The sequence below is a fragment of the Coffea arabica genome, chromosome 4c (genome assembly GCF_036785885.1).
Source record: "Coffea arabica cultivar ET-39 chromosome 4c, Coffea Arabica ET-39 HiFi, whole genome shotgun sequence".
NCBI classification, from domain to species: domain Eukaryota; kingdom Viridiplantae; phylum Streptophyta; class Magnoliopsida; order Gentianales; family Rubiaceae; genus Coffea; species Coffea arabica.
In genome coordinates, this window is record NC_092316.1 from 38,344,414 (window position 1) to 38,361,487 (window position 17,074).

At 41.3% G+C, this 17,074-nt stretch overlaps 1 protein-coding gene across 1 annotated transcript; it reads right to left on the reverse strand.

Annotated features, from left to right (window-relative positions):
• Window positions 1-927: 927 nt before the first annotated feature.
• On the reverse strand, window positions 928-14,427 carry LOC140004792 (uncharacterized). Its single transcript, XM_072044937.1, has 5 exons — window positions 13,887-14,427; window positions 13,186-13,311; window positions 3,402-5,243; window positions 1,835-2,765; window positions 928-1,537 (listed from the first exon to the last, which is right to left on the reverse strand). The coding sequence occupies exons 1-5, from the start codon at window positions 14,425-14,427 to the stop codon at window positions 928-930; spliced, it is 4,050 nt and encodes a 1,349-aa protein (XP_071901038.1).
• Window positions 14,428-17,074: the final 2,647 nt, after the last annotated feature.

Here is a 17,074-nt window from a genome sequence, read left to right on the forward strand (position 1 = left end):
TGTTGTGGTTGGATTAGTAGTGATACAAGTTGTTATGATGATTTGAAGGTGATATATGTGAGTTAGGGTTTAAGGTATGTGCTGCCTATACTTGCTATATGGATGATATATGTTGTATCTAAGCTTATATAAGTGGTTGTAGTGATGATTGGAGCAAGAAATCAAGAAAGGTTGCATTGAAAACGAAAGATTCCAGATTTCTGGAAAATTTTAGCCCATTCTGTCCGGTTTTAGTGCTCCATGTTATAGGCCTAATTAGGCTTGGCACAAAACATGAAAGTTGTAGAGAATGATATTTTATAGTAGCTTGCAAAATTTCAACTCAATCGGAGCAATACACCCTATGAAAAGACCAAAATACCCCTGCTGCCCTGTTTCTATCCGAACATACTAATCAGCTTCTGTAATTAGTTGTTTTGACCAGGAATACTACTGATTTGTGATATGAATGTGTGGATCTAGACGAACAATCAAGTTGAAAAGGCGGCACGTATGACCCTTCTAAACCCCGAGTTGATGAACTAAGATGAATCTCAACCCACAACTAACGATTTAGTGAACCAACGATCTGGATAGAAGAACGCCACAATCAAGGTGTATACTTGGTTGATAAGTTCAGGTTGAATAACTCAAGAAAACTCTCAAGTATTCAAGCAAAGCTCTCTTGGAAGAGAAAAGTGAATAAACTCACAAATATAATGTAATTTCTGGATCCCTTAACAAGGAGGAAGTAAGGCTATTTATAGCCTTTACAAGCATTAACCCTAATCCCCAAAATTGACTAAACTAACCCTACTAATTAATGACAAGGATTCGGCCAGCCCTAAGAGTTTAATGGACTGACTTTAACTAATATTTAACTATAAAAAGATAAATAATAGAACTAGCTTAACTCTTCCTTAAGCGTGACCACTAGGTGAGGCACGCCTAACTAGCAACAGGCGCTGGAGGGTCTTCTACTTGGAGCAATGTGTAAAGTTTTGAATCTTCATTCTCCAAGCCTTCAATAATCTTTAAATCATCTCCAATGCGGCCTTGGATTGTACTCACAAGGGCTTGTAAAGATTCACGCATCTTCTTGGCACGAGCTCTTGTGACTGGACCACTTGGTACTTGAATGACTTGTGCAACTTGTGTTTGACCAGCCTTGAGCCCCTCATCAATCCCCTCCTCTTGTAGGCGATTTGTCCCCAAATCAAGCTTGTCGTCTGCATGAAAAACACTCAAGTCAGCCACATTGAATGTAGCATGTACTCCATACTCACCTGGAAGGTCAAGTTTGTAGGCATTGTCATTGATGCGCTCCACAACTTGAAATGGTCCATCACCCTGTGGAAGTAGTTTGTTGCGCCTTTGGTTTGGAAAACGCTCCTTTCTCATGTGTATCCAAACCCAATCACCTGGTTCAAACACCATCTGGCGACGTCCCTTGTTGGCACTTTGAATGTATTGAAGGGTACGTTTCTCAATATTAGCTCTAGCTTTGGTATGCAAATCCCGCACAATCTCAGCCTTTTTCTTACCATCTAGGTTAACTCTCTCAGAAATAGGTAAAGGAGACAAGTCTAAAGGCGTGAGAGGGTTAAATCCATAAACAATTTCAAAAGGTGAAAATTGAGTAGAAGTATGCACAGTGCGATTATATGCAAATTCAACATGAGGCAAGCAATCTTCCCAAGATTTAATGTTCTTTTTAATAATTGCTCGCAACAATGTAGATAAAGTCCGATTAACCACTTCAGTTTGTCCATCGGTTTGTGGATGACTAGAAGTAGAAAAAAGCAATTTAGTCCCTAGTTTACACCACAAAGTTTTCCAAAAGTAGCTAAGGAACCTTACATCCCTATCAGAAACAATGGTACGAGGTACCCCATGTAAACGCACTATGTCTCTAAAGAATAAATCAGCCACATGTTTAGCATCATCAGTTTTATGGCAAGGAATGAAGCGAGCCATCTTTGAGAAACGATCAACTACCACATAAATGGAATCATGCCCTTGTCTAGTTCTAGGTAATCCAAGGACAAAGTCCATAGACAAATCTACCCAAGGTTCATGTGGGATGGGTAAAGGAGTGTAGAGTCCATAAGGATGTACCTTTGATTTTGCTTGGTGACAAGTTACAAACCTTTGTGTATGCCTCTCGACATCCCTCTTCATGTGAGGCCAGTAGAAATGCTCTTGGAGAATTGACAAGGTCTTGGCCACTCCAAAATGTCCCATGAGGCCTCCACCATGAGCCTCTTTAACCAACAAAAGTCGCATGGAGCACATTGGAATACATAGTTTACCTTTGTAGTACAAGAACCCCTGCGACATAGAATAATGCTCACGAGTAACTCGTGGCAAGGTTGTGAAAATCTCACCAAAGTCTAGGTCAGCTGCATATAAATCCTTAATGAACTCAAAGCCAAGCAACTTAGTGTCTAGTGTAGTGATTAGTGTATACCTTCTAGAAAGTGCATCAGCCACTACATTAGTCTTTCCAACCTTATATTTGATGACAAACACAAAACTATCAATGAAAGCCACCCACCTCGCATGCCTTTTGCTCAATTTGGTTTGTGATTTGATGTGTTTGAGCGATTCATGATCAGTGTGGAGTACGAATTCCCGAGGTCTGAGGTAGTGTTGCCAAGTTTGGAGAGCTCGCACCAAGGCCATCAATTCTTTGTCATAAGTAGAGTAGTTCAACGAGGCACCAGTCAACTTCTCACTAAAGTAGGCCACTGGTTTCCCCTCTTGAATGAGCACAGCTCCAATACCTATACCAGAAGCATCACACTCTACTTCAAAAGCCTTGTCAAAATTAGGTAAACTTAATACAGGTGCATGTGTGAGCTTGTGTTTAAGTAATTGGAAAGACTTAGCTTGTTCTTCTTCCCATTGGAATGGCACATTTTTCTTGATAATGGCTGTAAGTGGGGCAGCAATGGTGCTGAAATCCTTGACAAAGCGTCTATAGAAGCTTGCCAAGCCATGGAAACTCCTTACCTCACTTACACTGGTTGGTATTGGCCATTCATTTATGGCCTTCACCTTTTCTTGGTCAACTCGTATTCCCTGGTCACTCACAACATAACCTAGGAAGACAAGTTGATTAGTGCAAAAAGAACACTTCTTAAGGTTAGCATAGAGGCTCGCCTTTCGATGTGCATCTAAGACCATTCGTACATGCACAACATGCTCTTCTGTACTCTTACTATAGATCAATATGTCATCAAAGTAGACTACCACAAATTTACCAATAAAAGAACGCAAAACATGGTTCATTAATCTCATGAAGGTACTAGGTGCATTAGTTAAGCCAAAAGGCATGACCAACCACTCATACAGACCATGTTTTGTTTTAAATGCTGTTTTCCACTCATCCCCTTCTTTCATGCGTATTTGGTGATAACCACTCTTCAAGTCAATCTTAGTAAATATAATAGCACCATGTAACTCATCAAGCATGTCATCTAATCGAGGTATGGGATGGCGATACTTTACCGTTATGGCATTTATGGCTCTACAATCGGTGCACATCCGCCATCCTCCATCTTTCTTTGGCACAAGTAGGACAGGTACAGCACAAGGACTTAAACTCTCTTGAATCCAGCCCTTACCAAGCAAGTCCTCTACTTGCCTTTGTTGCTCCTTAGTTTCCTCCGGATTAGTCCTATATGGTGCCTTATTAGGAAGGGAAGAGCCAGGAATGAAATCAATTTGATGTTCTATTCCCCTCAAAGGTGGCAACCCATTAGGTATATCCTCAGGAAATACGTCTTGGTACTCCTGTAAAAGGTCAGCAACAGCACTAGGCAAGGAAGCACCAAGTTCATTAGTGAGCAAAGACTCTTTACAAAACAAGATAAGCAAAATCTGGTTAGAGTGCAAAGCCTTTCGTACATCTCTAGTTCTAGCAAGCATGATGGATTTTCTCTCCTTTTTCCCTTCAATGGCCGAATGTGAAGTGTCAATTTTAGGAGAAGATGGTTCGGCCAATTTGCTCTTTGTATCATGCAAATTTTTCTTTTTATTGTCACAATGCATGTCATATTCCTTTTGCAACCCAATTTGGTCCTCATGCACTTGTTGAGGTGTAAGAGGTGCAAGTGTGATCTTTTTGGTATTATGCACGAAGGAATACTTATTCAAGAATCCATCAAAAATGACCCTTTTATCAAATTGCCATGGCCTTCCCAAAATAATATGAGTAGCTTGCATAGGCACAACATCACATAAAACATCATCTTTATATCTACCAATGGCAAAATTAATTAAAACTTGCTTATGAACACGTACCTCACCACTATTATTCAGCCATTGTAGTTTGTAAGGTCGGGGGTGATCACTTGTTGGCAAGTTCAATCGTTCCACCATGAGTGCGCTAGCAACATTGGTACAGCTCCCTGGGTCAATTACCAAGCTACAAAGCTTGTCCATCACATGGCACCTTGAGTAAAATATGTTCTCTCGTTGAAGGTCATCTCTACTAGCTTGAGTAGTTAGAGCTCGCCTTGCAACCATACCAACTTTACCATGAGCTGGTATCTCCTCAAATTCCTCATCTTCCTCAACCAAGGGAGGCATGTCCTCACACTCATCCTCCTCATCCGTTTGTACTTCCCCATTTGGTAGCATAAGCATAACCCTTTGATTTGGGCATTGGGAAGCAATATGTCCAAACCCTTGACACTTAAAACACTTAGTGTCTCGGTATCGAACTTTGCTTACCTCATGAGTAGGCCTACCATCGCCCCTTGAGGGTGGTTTTGAGGAAGGTGCATTCGGCCTTAGTGACTCCTTGGTTGTCCCACCTTGTTTGACCAAGGGGAATGCACTAGAGGGGTTGACTTCCCTCTTGAAGGGTTGGCTTCTCCAATTTCCAGCTTGGAAGTTGGGATTTTGTCGAATTGGACCCCTCCTCTTGAGCCTCCTTTCAATCTTAATAGCCTTGTCTAGCATATCATGGAGGTCCACATAATGGTGCATCTCCACTTGATCCGCTATTTCAGGCCTCAATCCACTTAAAAATCGTGCCATAGTAGCTTCCCGGTCCTCGACAATGTCGGCCCTTAACATGGCTATCTCCATCTCCTTATGATAGTCCTCCACGCTTTTGCCTCCTTGTGTTAAATTTTGAAGTTTGAGGTACAAGTCACGGTGGTAGTGACTAGGAACAAAGCGTTTCTTCATGACACCCCTCAACATGCTAATGAGATGTATAATATGCTGGAAAAACACCCTAAGCTGTCCGCCTAAAAAAAAAAAAAAAAAGAAAAGAAACCAAAAGAAATAAAAAAAAGGAAAGTTTGGTTTGTGACTAGTAGCTAATTTTAGGAGTTAACTACCATATGGAATCCAAAACTGATTAGGACTCTTGGGACTTGTAAACCACGTTTTTATTGGCTGGAAATTCTATAAAAATAGGCACCAGAGGTCGGCTGGGCAGTTGGCACAAACCGCAATCAAGAAACAAAAGCAAGAGGCGGCTACAAAGTAGGAAACCCTATCTTATCCTCCCACCTTTTGTGGCTATTTAATAGCAAGGTTTCTTGGTTGTTTTGGGGTGTTAATGGCTGCTGGTTTTCTGGTATTCGTGGACAAAGAGATGCGGCCAATAGTTCAAGATTGAAGGCAACAAGGTTTGGTCTTTCAACCCAAGTTCGGCTAGGCTACCCAAGCAAACTATTTCTTGTTCTTGAAATCCGATTTGTGTGTTTTTGTATTTTTTTTTTTCTTTCTTGCGTTGTTTTTTTTTTTTTTTTTTTTTCCTTTTTCTGCAAGATGGATCTTTCTTTCTTTTTCAATTCGGATCCCACACACAAGAAACAAGATCTTTGTCAAATTTGAGCAAGGCAGCCGCAACTTTGAGCCAAGAACTTTGGTTTTGTTTTGAAGGTTCAAGATTTGGAAAAAGTTGAGAACAAGATTTTCAAGAACCCTTGTTTTCCCACCCAAGAACTTCAAGATTTAGTCAAAATTTCCAGATTTCAGGAGTTTGAACAACAATATTCAACAAAAACTTGATGGCAGCCCACGAAAATTCAAGAAACTACAAAACCCTAACTTCAAGAAATTCAAGATATCAACTTTGCAGCCCAAGAACTTCAAGATTCAATCCCCACAATATCAAGGACGCTAGGAAATTTCAAGGTCAGCCATGGTTTCATCAAGACACAACCAGAAAATAGGTTTTTCCCTCTCTTTTTCGGATGAACAGTGTTTTCGGGTGAATAGTATCCGATGAACAGTAACCCTTTTTTTTTTTTTGTTTTTTTTTTTGGATGACTCTATATGAATTCAAGACTTCAAGATACAAGACACAAGACCCACGAAATCAAGACACACGATGGATGAATTGCGGACAACAACAAACATGAAAATTCAAGACAATCAACGAAACAAGGATAAACAACAAGAACCAAGACAAAACCCTAGCCGCTTATGGAATTCCTAAACGACCAGAATTTGACACTATAAGAAACGGAAAAAATTTTTCTTCTTTTTTTTTTTAAGGAAAACTTACAAGATGCAATGGGATATACTTGATGTCGTCGACTAGCTCGTGATACCAACTGATATGAATGTGTGGATCTAGACGAACAATCAAGTTGAAAAGGCGGCACGTATGACCCTTCTAAACCCCGAGTTGATGAACTAAGATGAATCTCAACCCACAACTAACGATTTAGTGAACCAACGATCTGGATAGAAGAACGCCACAATCAAGGTGTATACTTGGTTGATAAGTTCAGGTTGAATAACTCAAGAAAACTCTCAAGTATTCAAGCAAAGCTCTCTTGGAAGAGAAAAGTGAATAAACTCACAAATATAATGTAATTTCTGGATCCCTTAACAAGGAGGAAGTAAGGCTATTTATAGCCTTTACAAGCATTAACCCTAATCCCCAAAATTGACTAAACTAACCCTACTAATTAATGACAAGGATTCGGCCAGCCCTAAGAGTTTAATGGACTGACTTTAACTAATATTTAACTATAAAAAGATAAATAATAGAACTAGCTTAACTCTTCCTTAAGCGTGACCACTAGGTGAGGCACGCCTAACTAGCAACAGGCGCTGGAGGGTCTTCTACTTGGAGCAATGTGTAAAGTTTTGAATCTTCATTCTCCAAGCCTTCAATAATCTTTAAATCATCTCCAATGCGGCCTTGGATTGTACTCACAAGGGCTTGTAAAGATTCACGCATCTTCTTGGCACGAGCTCTTGTGACTGGACCACTTGGTACTTGAATGACTTGTGCAACTTGTGTTTGACCAGCCTTGAGCCCCTCATCAATTTGGCTATCGATGTCTTCTTAATGCTTATAGCCTTGTATCTTAGCTTTCAAATGGCTTTGGAATCACTTGAATTGGAGTTGTATATTCTGAGATATGACTGAAGGAGTCAGGACTGCCATAATAAACTTCGAATTGGAAAATCTGGAGTTATTTTGGTAAATTTGACCTAGATACATTGCAAACTGGATTGAGTGGCCTTCTTCAACCTTGTAGCCCCTTGTCTTACCTTCAAAATGGTATAAGTTTCACCTCAATCCGATAAGCGTAGCCTCGGATGTGCCCATTCCGTAAAACCCCGTCAAAACTGTCTTTTGTAAACTTCGTTTCCACACTTGTTGTTAGCTTAAATTTTTGTCCTTGTCAATGTCTTGAGCATATTGAGTGGTTGTTTATGTTGTGTGTAATGTTGGGATTGATTGAGGAAAACAATGAAGCCATAAATGGCTGGAAAATAGGTAAATACAAAGGGCGTGCTGCCCAAATTTTCGCTCAAGGACTAATTTTCTATTTGAACTTGTATATTTTCGTTTAGCAAATACTATGACCGTTTTTCCATCTTAAAACATGGTCCTTCTTTAATTGGAAACTCCAAATGTTTGCTTACTCTTACCAAATAAAGAGAAGTGGTTTAGGATTTTCTTGGGTACTTTGTTCTCCTTTTTACATGAATTTCATTAAGACCTTTAGTTTGTAAAATCTACTTGAATATGAGGTGATTTTGAACCATATAAACGATTCCGAAAACAGTATTTCTTAGCCTATCTAGTTGGATTCCGACTTGTCTTTGGTTCAAGTGTTTTCATTGGAAAATTTTATAATTCTTTTGAGTTTGGTTTTACTTTTGGTCTACGAAACCCTAATTATTTTGTCTACAGGTCTAAATGTCCTCGTTTCACTTTAAATACCTAATTGTTTATGCTAGATGAGCTGTAATATTCTGTCTCGTTAACTTTAGGTTTTCTCGGTGACTAAGGATAATATCCGGAAGGATATTTTGCAAGTCGTTTTGCGCACATAGGTGAGTGTTCCTTGTTTGTTATATCTTCCTTGACTTCATGACTTGTTGTTATTGTTTGATCATGTGCTAAATGTTTCCAATTATTTCCAAAACGAATTTTCCAGGCGAGCGTGTACTTTATCGCGCTCGACCTAAATGAAACGTGAAATTTTCAATGCTTTAATGATTAATACATTAGTTGCGCATGATGTAAGCCTTTTGGCTGAATTGGGCCCTGCCCTTCGTTACTGATCGACTCGAGCTAGAAGCGGACTCGGTTGGGCGATATGGTGACCCTGGGTGAACGTTTGGTATACTCGAGTATTACCTTGTAGTCCGGACAATGTCCGGATGGGTGGAGCCTGGCCAACGGGCGGGAAGGGGGTGAAAGAACGAACGAAAGAACGAACGAAGATTTTAATTACAAAATGCATTTTTCAAAAGAATGAAGGAATAAAGGGAAATGTCAGGAGAACGAACGAACGAACGAATTTATGGCTCCTTGTGAGCCCGTATCCTTTTAATGAACGTGCTACTATCGCTTTCCATTGTAAATGTTCTTGAATTATTGATACTCCATGTTTCATGTATTGAAATGATTATTTGATTATGTGTTCGGAACCTCACTGAGCTTTTAGTTCACCCCTTTAGTTTTGTTTTCCTTAACAGGGGACGGCGAACAGGATGAGAGCATAGACTAGCCTAGTCTAGTTCTTTTGTTTTTTTTTTTGTAATGGTTCTCGTCCCAGTGCTTGGCTCGGGCTGGACGTATGAAGGATTGAGAACCTTTGTACATTCGATGTTTATACTCTCTTTTGGGTTGGAAATGTATATAAGTTCCGCTTTAAGTTTTGGATCGTTGCCCTATTTATTCTTGTGATTTTATTCCGATTTCATTTAAGAGCTGTACTAAGTGAGTGAGTCCCGGCGAGAGTTGGGCAGGCGACCCGCCAAACCCTTTTGGTTCGCCTTAGGGGGAGGTAGGGCTGTCACACCCAGCCAGCCGACACATCAAACCCTAAACAACCGAATAGAGGAGGGGATAAATCTAGAGTGCCATCTAGAATATATGCTTGAGACCACCAAGGTACAATTCATGTTTTCCCTTGTCTGGCTACATGTTTGGCTAATGGTGAGATTTGAGAGCTAAAAAATGACATGCAAGAAAAATACCATGAGCTATTTAAGGATATCTGCATGAATTTCAAGGATGAAATTCTCTTAAGGGGGAGAGAGGGTGATGACTCGTAAAATTCCTTATATTTTTCTTAAAATTCCCTTTAATTTGGAATTTATTACTTTACAATAATTTTAATGCACATGCCCTTCCTCAATAGCTACAAATAATCATAGAATTAAGGGTTTTCCCTTTCGTTTTCAAGTTAGCGCGAATTAAGGTTTTACGCCTATCCGTGGTGTGCCTATCCGGTACGGAGTGGGGATCAAATTCGGTGATTAAGAGTGAGTTTTAGATGATATTAAGTGTATGATTAGAAGTGATAATAATAAGTTAGTGAATTATAAGTTAAAACCCTAGTATACGCGATTTAAGGAAAATCAGCTCGAACCGACGGGTATCGTTTACTACTGATTGAATACACCATTTAACCACCACTTCATTAACTTAATCCCATTGTTATTAGAGCCAAAATATCAGCCCATAATCAGCATGTGATGGCCGAAATTCTTGACTAAGAAAGCCAAGGAAAAGAAAAAAAAATTGAGGAAGATCTTGGAGTGACATTTGGCGAACATCTAACCATCTTTGGCCAAATTGAAGTCCAAGTTTGATACGTTCTTCGATCAACTTGTTTCGAGACACGTAGCACGTTTGCCCAAGGATCTAGCGAGGTTGTCCTATGCTTGGATTGCGGGACCTTAAATCAACACGGATGACACGAGTTGGTTTACAGCGGTAGAACGACGACTCCAATCGAGGTGGTTACTCAAGTAGATAGGTCGATAGAACAATCATGGACAAGACGCAAGATTGTTCAATAACCCTGGCCAAAGCAAGAAGAAGGCTCGAATCTCTCTTAACAAGAAGAAACGAAAATAATCAAACTTTATTGATAAAATGTCTACCCTTAAACCTTACAAAGTAAGCCTTTTATAGGCTAAGGGTTAATAAAACCTAGGGAAAATAGGAAAGGGAAATTCAGCCATCTTGGTGTCAAGATGGGCCGGCCCATGCTCTACTAAATAAACTAATTGAACTGATACGTTCCTCGATCAACTTGTTTCGAGACACGTAACATGTTTGCCCAAGGATCTAGCGAGGTTGTCCTACGCTTGGATTGCGGAACCTTAAATCAACACGGACGACACGAGTTGGTTTAAAGCGTGATGCGAGACGCGGAAGCTACTTCGGATCTAGAGGAACACAATGAAGATTGGATGTTTGATAACATGGAGCCCTAGCATTTCTACCATGAGTAGACTAGCGACATTGGCACAACTCCCACTATCAATAACAACACTACACACCTTATCCTTGATATGACACCTTGTGTAGAAAAGGTTGTCCCGTTGTACCTCCATTTCCTCCTCTTTGGCGCGGGTAGTGAGGACCTTTCGAACCACTAGGCATCCAATCTCCTCATGCGTAGGTATCTCCTCACTCGATTCATTCTCTTCCTCTTCTAGAGGCGGTATCCCCTCGTACTCCTCTTCCTCATCTGATACAATTTCCCCATTTGGCAACATCAGCATGGTCCTTTGGCTGGGGCATTGAGAAGCGATGTGGCCAAATCCTTGACACTTAAAGCACTTGGTGTCTCGACCACGTGGTTGGGAAGCTGCATTATTAGCCTTAAAGTCAGGCTTGGGCGCTGCCTTGGAAGGGAGGCCATTTGGCCTTGGAGGGTAAGAAGGAGCTGCGGCCTTCTCCTCCCTTTTTGGTTGAGAAGTGCGCCAATTTCCAGCTTGATAAGTAGTGCTTTGTCGTGCAGTACCCCTCCTCTTGAGGCGCCGTTCAATGGTAACCGCCTTCTCGAGCATTTCATTCATGTCGAGGTAGTGTTGGAGTTCCACTACTTCAGCAATCTCGGGCCTCAATCTGATGAGGGGCTCAAGGCTGGTCAAACACAAGTTGCACAAGTCATTCAAGTACCAAGTGGTCCAGTCACAAGAGCTCGTGCCAAGAAGATGCGTGAATCTTTACAAGCCCTTGTGAGTACAATCCAAGGCCGCATTGGAGATGATTTAAAGATTATTGAAGGCTTGGAGAATGAAGATTCAAAACTTTACACATTGCTCCAAGTAGAAGACCCTCCAGCGCCTGTTGCTAGTTAGGCGTGCCTCACCTAGTGGTCACGCTTAAGGAAGAGTTAAGCTAGTTCTATTATTTATCTTTTTATAGTTAAATATTAGTTAAAGTCAGTCCATTAAACTCTTAGGGCTGGCCGAATCCTTGTCATTAATTAGTAGGGTTAGTTTAGTCAATTTTGAGGATTCAGATTTTATAACATATTCGTGAGTTTATTCACTCTCTCTTGCTTCAAGAGAATTTCCTTTGAATACTTGAGAATCAATCTCAAGTTGTTCAACGAACTTATCAATCAAGTAGTCTCCTTGATTGTGGCGTTCTTCTATCTATACTTTTGGTTCACTAAAGTGGCTAGTCGTGGGTTAAGGAATCTCCTTAGTTCGTGGCTCGTGATTCTAGAAGGGTCAAAGTTCCGCAAATCATCCCAACTTGGTGTTCGTCTAGATCCGTCTCACGTCACAATCCATGTAGAAAACGAGCCATCGTGGCCTCTCCATCTTCACGCAAATCCGCCTTCATGATGGCCATTTCCATCTCCTTGTAATAATCCTCAACTGACATGGACCCTTGGTTGAGAGCTTGTAGCCGACGGTGTAGATCTCGGCTATAGTAGCTCGGAACGAACCTTTTTCTCATCAGACTCCTCATTTCCTCCCAAGTTTCCACAGGTCTCTCACGATTTCTCCTTCGGCTTAGTCTAAGTTGGTCCCACCAAATGTGATGCGAGACGCGGAAGCAACTTCGGATCTAGAGGAACACGATGAAGATTGGATGGAGTTGAACCTGAACTTGGACCACTCAAGAACAGATTTAACGGTAGAGGACGCCACAATCAAGTATGTGTGCTTGATTGATAAGTCAAGAACAGCCTAGGATCAACTCTAGGATGTTCAACTTAGCTTTCACAAGCTAAGGGAATTTGCCACAAGGAATGGACGAAATTCTGGAAATTTTATTCAATACTCTCAAAAAAACTGAATGTAACATGCGGCTTGAGGCTATTAATAGCCGTGACTAAGACCTAATAAACTGGAAAGATAACAAGGAAAGTTCGGCCAGGCCCTTGGGCCTCCACTTGACCGAAAGCTAGCCCAACTAACTATAGATCTTAAGCGAGATCCCCGTACGGCTCAGCGAGGGTACTTAACTGCAGCTTGGCCCGCTATTTGGAGCTTGAACACTTGCATCTTCAATTGTAAGCAGTATTTTAGTAGTCGTGCAAGGATATTCCAACTCAATTCCTTCAATGGCCGGTTTCTCTTGGATTTGGATGGCACGTACCAAGGCTTGGAGGGACTCCTTGAATCTCTTAGCTCGTGCTCGTGTCACTGGGCCTAGGGGCACCTTCACAGGGTCTACTTGTACACTTTGGGTCTCGTGCTCAATCGCATCATTCCCCTCCTCTTGAAAAGGATTTGCCCTCAAATCGTACTCGTCCCCTGCAATAAATGGATTTAGATCAGCAACATTGAATGTAGCACTAACATTGTACTCACCAGGCAGATCTAAGCGGTATGCATTGTCGTTGATGCGCTCAATGACTTGAAAAGGCCCATCTCCTCGTGGTGACAGCTTGCTTTTCCGTTGGTTTGGAAATCTCTCCTTGCGCAAATGTAACCAGACCCAATCACCTGGTTCAAAGACAAGCTTGCGCCTGTGCTTATTAGCTTGTTGGACATATTGGGCCGTCCTCCTCTCGATATTGGTACGAACCTTGTCATGTAATGATCTCACGAACTCAGCTTTCTTCTTGCCATCTAAGTTCATATGCTCAGAAGAAGGTAATGGCAACAAATCTAAGGGAGTTAAGGGGTTCAAACCATACACAACTTCAAAAGGCGAGAATTGTGTAGCACTATGCACAGCCCTATTGTATGCAAACTCAACATGAGGTAGACACTCCTCCCATGACTTGATATTTTTCTTTATGATTGCACGTAGGAGTGTGGATAAAGTCCTATTGACTACCTCAGTTTGTCCGTCCGTTACAGTTTGGTTCCCAACCGACCCCATAAAGATTTCCAAAAATAGCTCAAAAACTTGACATCTCTATCAGATACTATAGTCCTAGGTATGCCATGCAAACGAACAACCTCTTTAAAGAATAAATCAGCAATGTGTAAAGCATCATCCGTCTTATGACATGCAACAAAGTGAGCCATTTTGGAGAACCTATCTACCACAACAAATATAGAGTCATGGCCACGCTTTGAACGAGGTAACCCAAGCACGAAATCCATGGAAATGTCAACCCAAGGTTGGTGAGGTATGGGTAAAGGAGTATACAAACCGTTTGGGTTGACCCGAGACTTAGCTTTGTGGCACACGCCACATCTTTCAACAATCCTCTCCACGTCCTTGCGCATGCGAGGCCAATGGAAGTGTTCCTGTAATACAGCTAATGTCTTGGTGACACCAAAGTGTCCCATTAGTCCACCACTATGTGACTCCTGAATAAGTAAGTTACGTATGGACCCTCGAGGAATGCACAACTTGGTAAGATAAAATAAGAACCCATCATGTACGAAGAATTTTTCAAAGTCAGATTTTCCCCAATTCGCATAAGCGTTCGCAAAATCCAAGTCATTCTTATACAACTCCTTCATGAGTTCAAAGCCTAGGAGTTTAGCATCTAAAGCAGTGAGCAAAATGTGTCTACGAGATAAAGCGTCAGCTACGACATTAGATTTACCTGTTTTGTATTTGATGACGTATGGAAAAGACTCAATGAAGGCTACCCATCGGGCATGTCGTTTGCTCAGCTTTTGTTGTCCTTTTAGGTGCTTGAGAGACTCATGGTCAGTTTTGATGACGAATTCCCGGGCACGTAGGTAGTGTTGCCATGTCTCCAAAGCACGTACAAGGGCAAACATCTCCTTGTCATAAGTTGAATAGTTGAGGACCGCGCCATTTAATTTCTCACTAAAGTAGGCAATCGGTCTCCCTCCTTGCATGAGTACGGCTCCTACTCCTACACCTGATGCATCACATTCCACTTCAAAAGTGAGATCAAAGTTAGGTATTGCAAGGAGTGGTGCATGTGTGAGTTTGTGTTTCAGCAATTGGAAAGCCTTATCTTGGGCTTCCCCCCAAAAGAACTTCTCGTTCTTCTTTATGACTGCGGTAAGAGGTGCAGCGATGGTGCTAAAATCCTTCACAAAACGACGGTAGAAGCTTGCTAATCCATGATTTGTTTTGACTGTATCGCACTATGTATCATTTGATAACCCCCAAATCTTCTACCTTTGGTTCAAATTTAAATCAAATGGAGGAAATTCAAGGATATTTACAGCTTGATAGATCTCAACAACACGGCTTTCTATATCCACTTATCTTTCAGGAGTATATTTATGCACTTGCTCATGATCATAGTTTAAACCGATCGATTTTGTTAGAAAATCTAGTTTATGATAATAAATCCAGTTTCCTAATTGTGAAACGTTTAATTACTCGAATTTATCAACAAAATCATTTTATTATTTTTGCTAATAATTCTAATCAAAATCTATTTTTTGGTCACAACAAGAATTTATATTCTCAAACAATATCAGAAGGACTTGCATTTATTGTGGAAATTCCATTTTATATACGATTAATATCTTCTCAAGGGGGGCGCACATCACTTACTGAGGTAGGTGTTGGCCACTCTTGGATGGACTTAATCTTCTCTTCATCTACATGAATGCCCTGCGCACTTACAACATATCCTAGAAACACAACACGATCAGTGCAAAATGTGCACTTCTTAAGGTTGGCATATAGCCTTTCCCTTCGAAGTACTTCAAAGGTGGCTTTGAGGTGCTCAAGGTGTTCCTCTAAGCTTCTGCTATAAATCAGAATATCATCAAAGTAAACCACTACAAATTTCCCAAGAAAAGGTCTCAAAACATGGTTCATTAAACGCATGAAGGTACTAGGTGCATTAGTTAAACCAAATGGCATTACTAACCACTCGTATAGACCATGTTTAGTTTTGAAAGCGGTTTTCCACTCATCTCCCTCTTTCATTCTTATTTGGTGGTAACCACTTTTCAAATCAATTTTAGTAAATATAATGGCACCATGCAATTCATCTAACATATCATCTAACCTAGGGATAGGGTGACGATATTTTACCGTGATTGCATTGACTGCTCGACAGTCGGTGCACATTCTCCACGCTCCATCTTTCTTTGGCACGAGAATCACTGGTACAGCGCATGGACTTAGACTTTCTCTAGCCCAACCTTTCCTTAGCAATTCCTCCACTTGCCTTTGCAATTCCTTTGTTTCCTCAGGACCCATTCTATAGGCTGGTTTGTTAGGCAATGGTGCTCCAGGAATGAGATCGATTTGGTGCTCGATTCCCCTTAGCGGTGGTAGTCCATCAGGTACATCCTCAGGAAATATGTCCTCAAATTCCTGCAAGAGAGGTAACATAATAGAAGGCAAGGAGTCAGTAGGTATGGATGAATTGACCAACTCTTCTTTGCACACAAGCATAAGTAAGAGTTGGTTGGAAGACAAAGCTCGCCTTACATCTTTGGCTTTTGCTAGCAAGCTTAGCTTCCCCTTATTTTCTTCTCTCATAGCCGACCCACTTGTTGCCTTTTTCTTTCCTAGGGTTTCAGCCCTACTCTCTCCTTTTTCTTCCTCACTTTTCTCTCGCTTTTTCCTCTCAAGTTCTAGCTCATACTCCTTTTGGAGCCTCATTTGATCTTCATACACTTGTTTTGGGGTGAGAGGTACAAGTGTCACCTTTCTATTGCAATGAGTAAAGACATATTTATTAGCTCTTCCCTTGAATTCGACATCGCGATCATATTGCCAAGGCCGTCCAAGAATGAGGTGACTTGCTTGCATTGGCACGACATCACAAGTAATCTCGTCTTCATACTTGCCAATTCGGAATGGCACTTTCACTTGTCTAAACACACGTATTTCCCCTTCATTGTTCAACCATTGAAGGCGATAAGGTCTTGGATGTCTGATAACTTGGAGCCCTAGCATTTCTACCATGAGTAGACTAGCGACATTGGCACAACTCCCACTATCAATAACAACACTACACACCTTATCCTTGATATGACACCTTGTGTAGAAAAGGTTGTCCCGTTGTACCTCCATTTCCTCCTCTTTGGCGCGGGTAGTGAGGACCTTTCGAACCACTAGGCATCCAATCTCCTCATGCGTAGGTATCTCCTCACTCGATTCATTCTCTTCCTCTTCTAGAGGCGGTATCCCCTCGTACTCCTCTTCCTCATCTGATACAATTTCCCCATTTGGCAACATCAGCATGGTCCTTTGGCTGGGGCATTGAGAAGCGATGTGGCCAAATCCTTGACACTTAAAGCACTTGGTGTCTCGACCACGTGGTTGGGAAGCTGCATTATTAGCCTTAAAGTCAGGCTTGGGCGCTGCCTTGGAAGGGAGGCCATTTGGCCTTGGAGGGTAAGAAGGAGCTGCGGCCTTCTCCTCCCTTTTTGGTTGAGAAGTGCGCCAATTTCCAGCTTGATAAGTAGTGCTTTGTCGTGCAGTACC

Coding starts and splice junctions, on each gene's coding strand:
- LOC140004792 (XM_072044937.1), bottom strand. CDS start 14,427: ATGTTTGCCCTTGTACGTGCTTTGGAGACATGGCAACACTACCTACGT. Junction 2,766..3,401: donor TAAGATTGACTTGAAGAGTG/GTTATCACCAAA, acceptor CTTCTGGTATAG/GTATTGGAGCTGTGCTCATT. Junction 1,538..1,834: donor GTTTCTGATAGGGATGTAAG/GTTCCTTAGCTA, acceptor TATTTCTGAGAG/AGTTAACCTAGATGGTAAGA.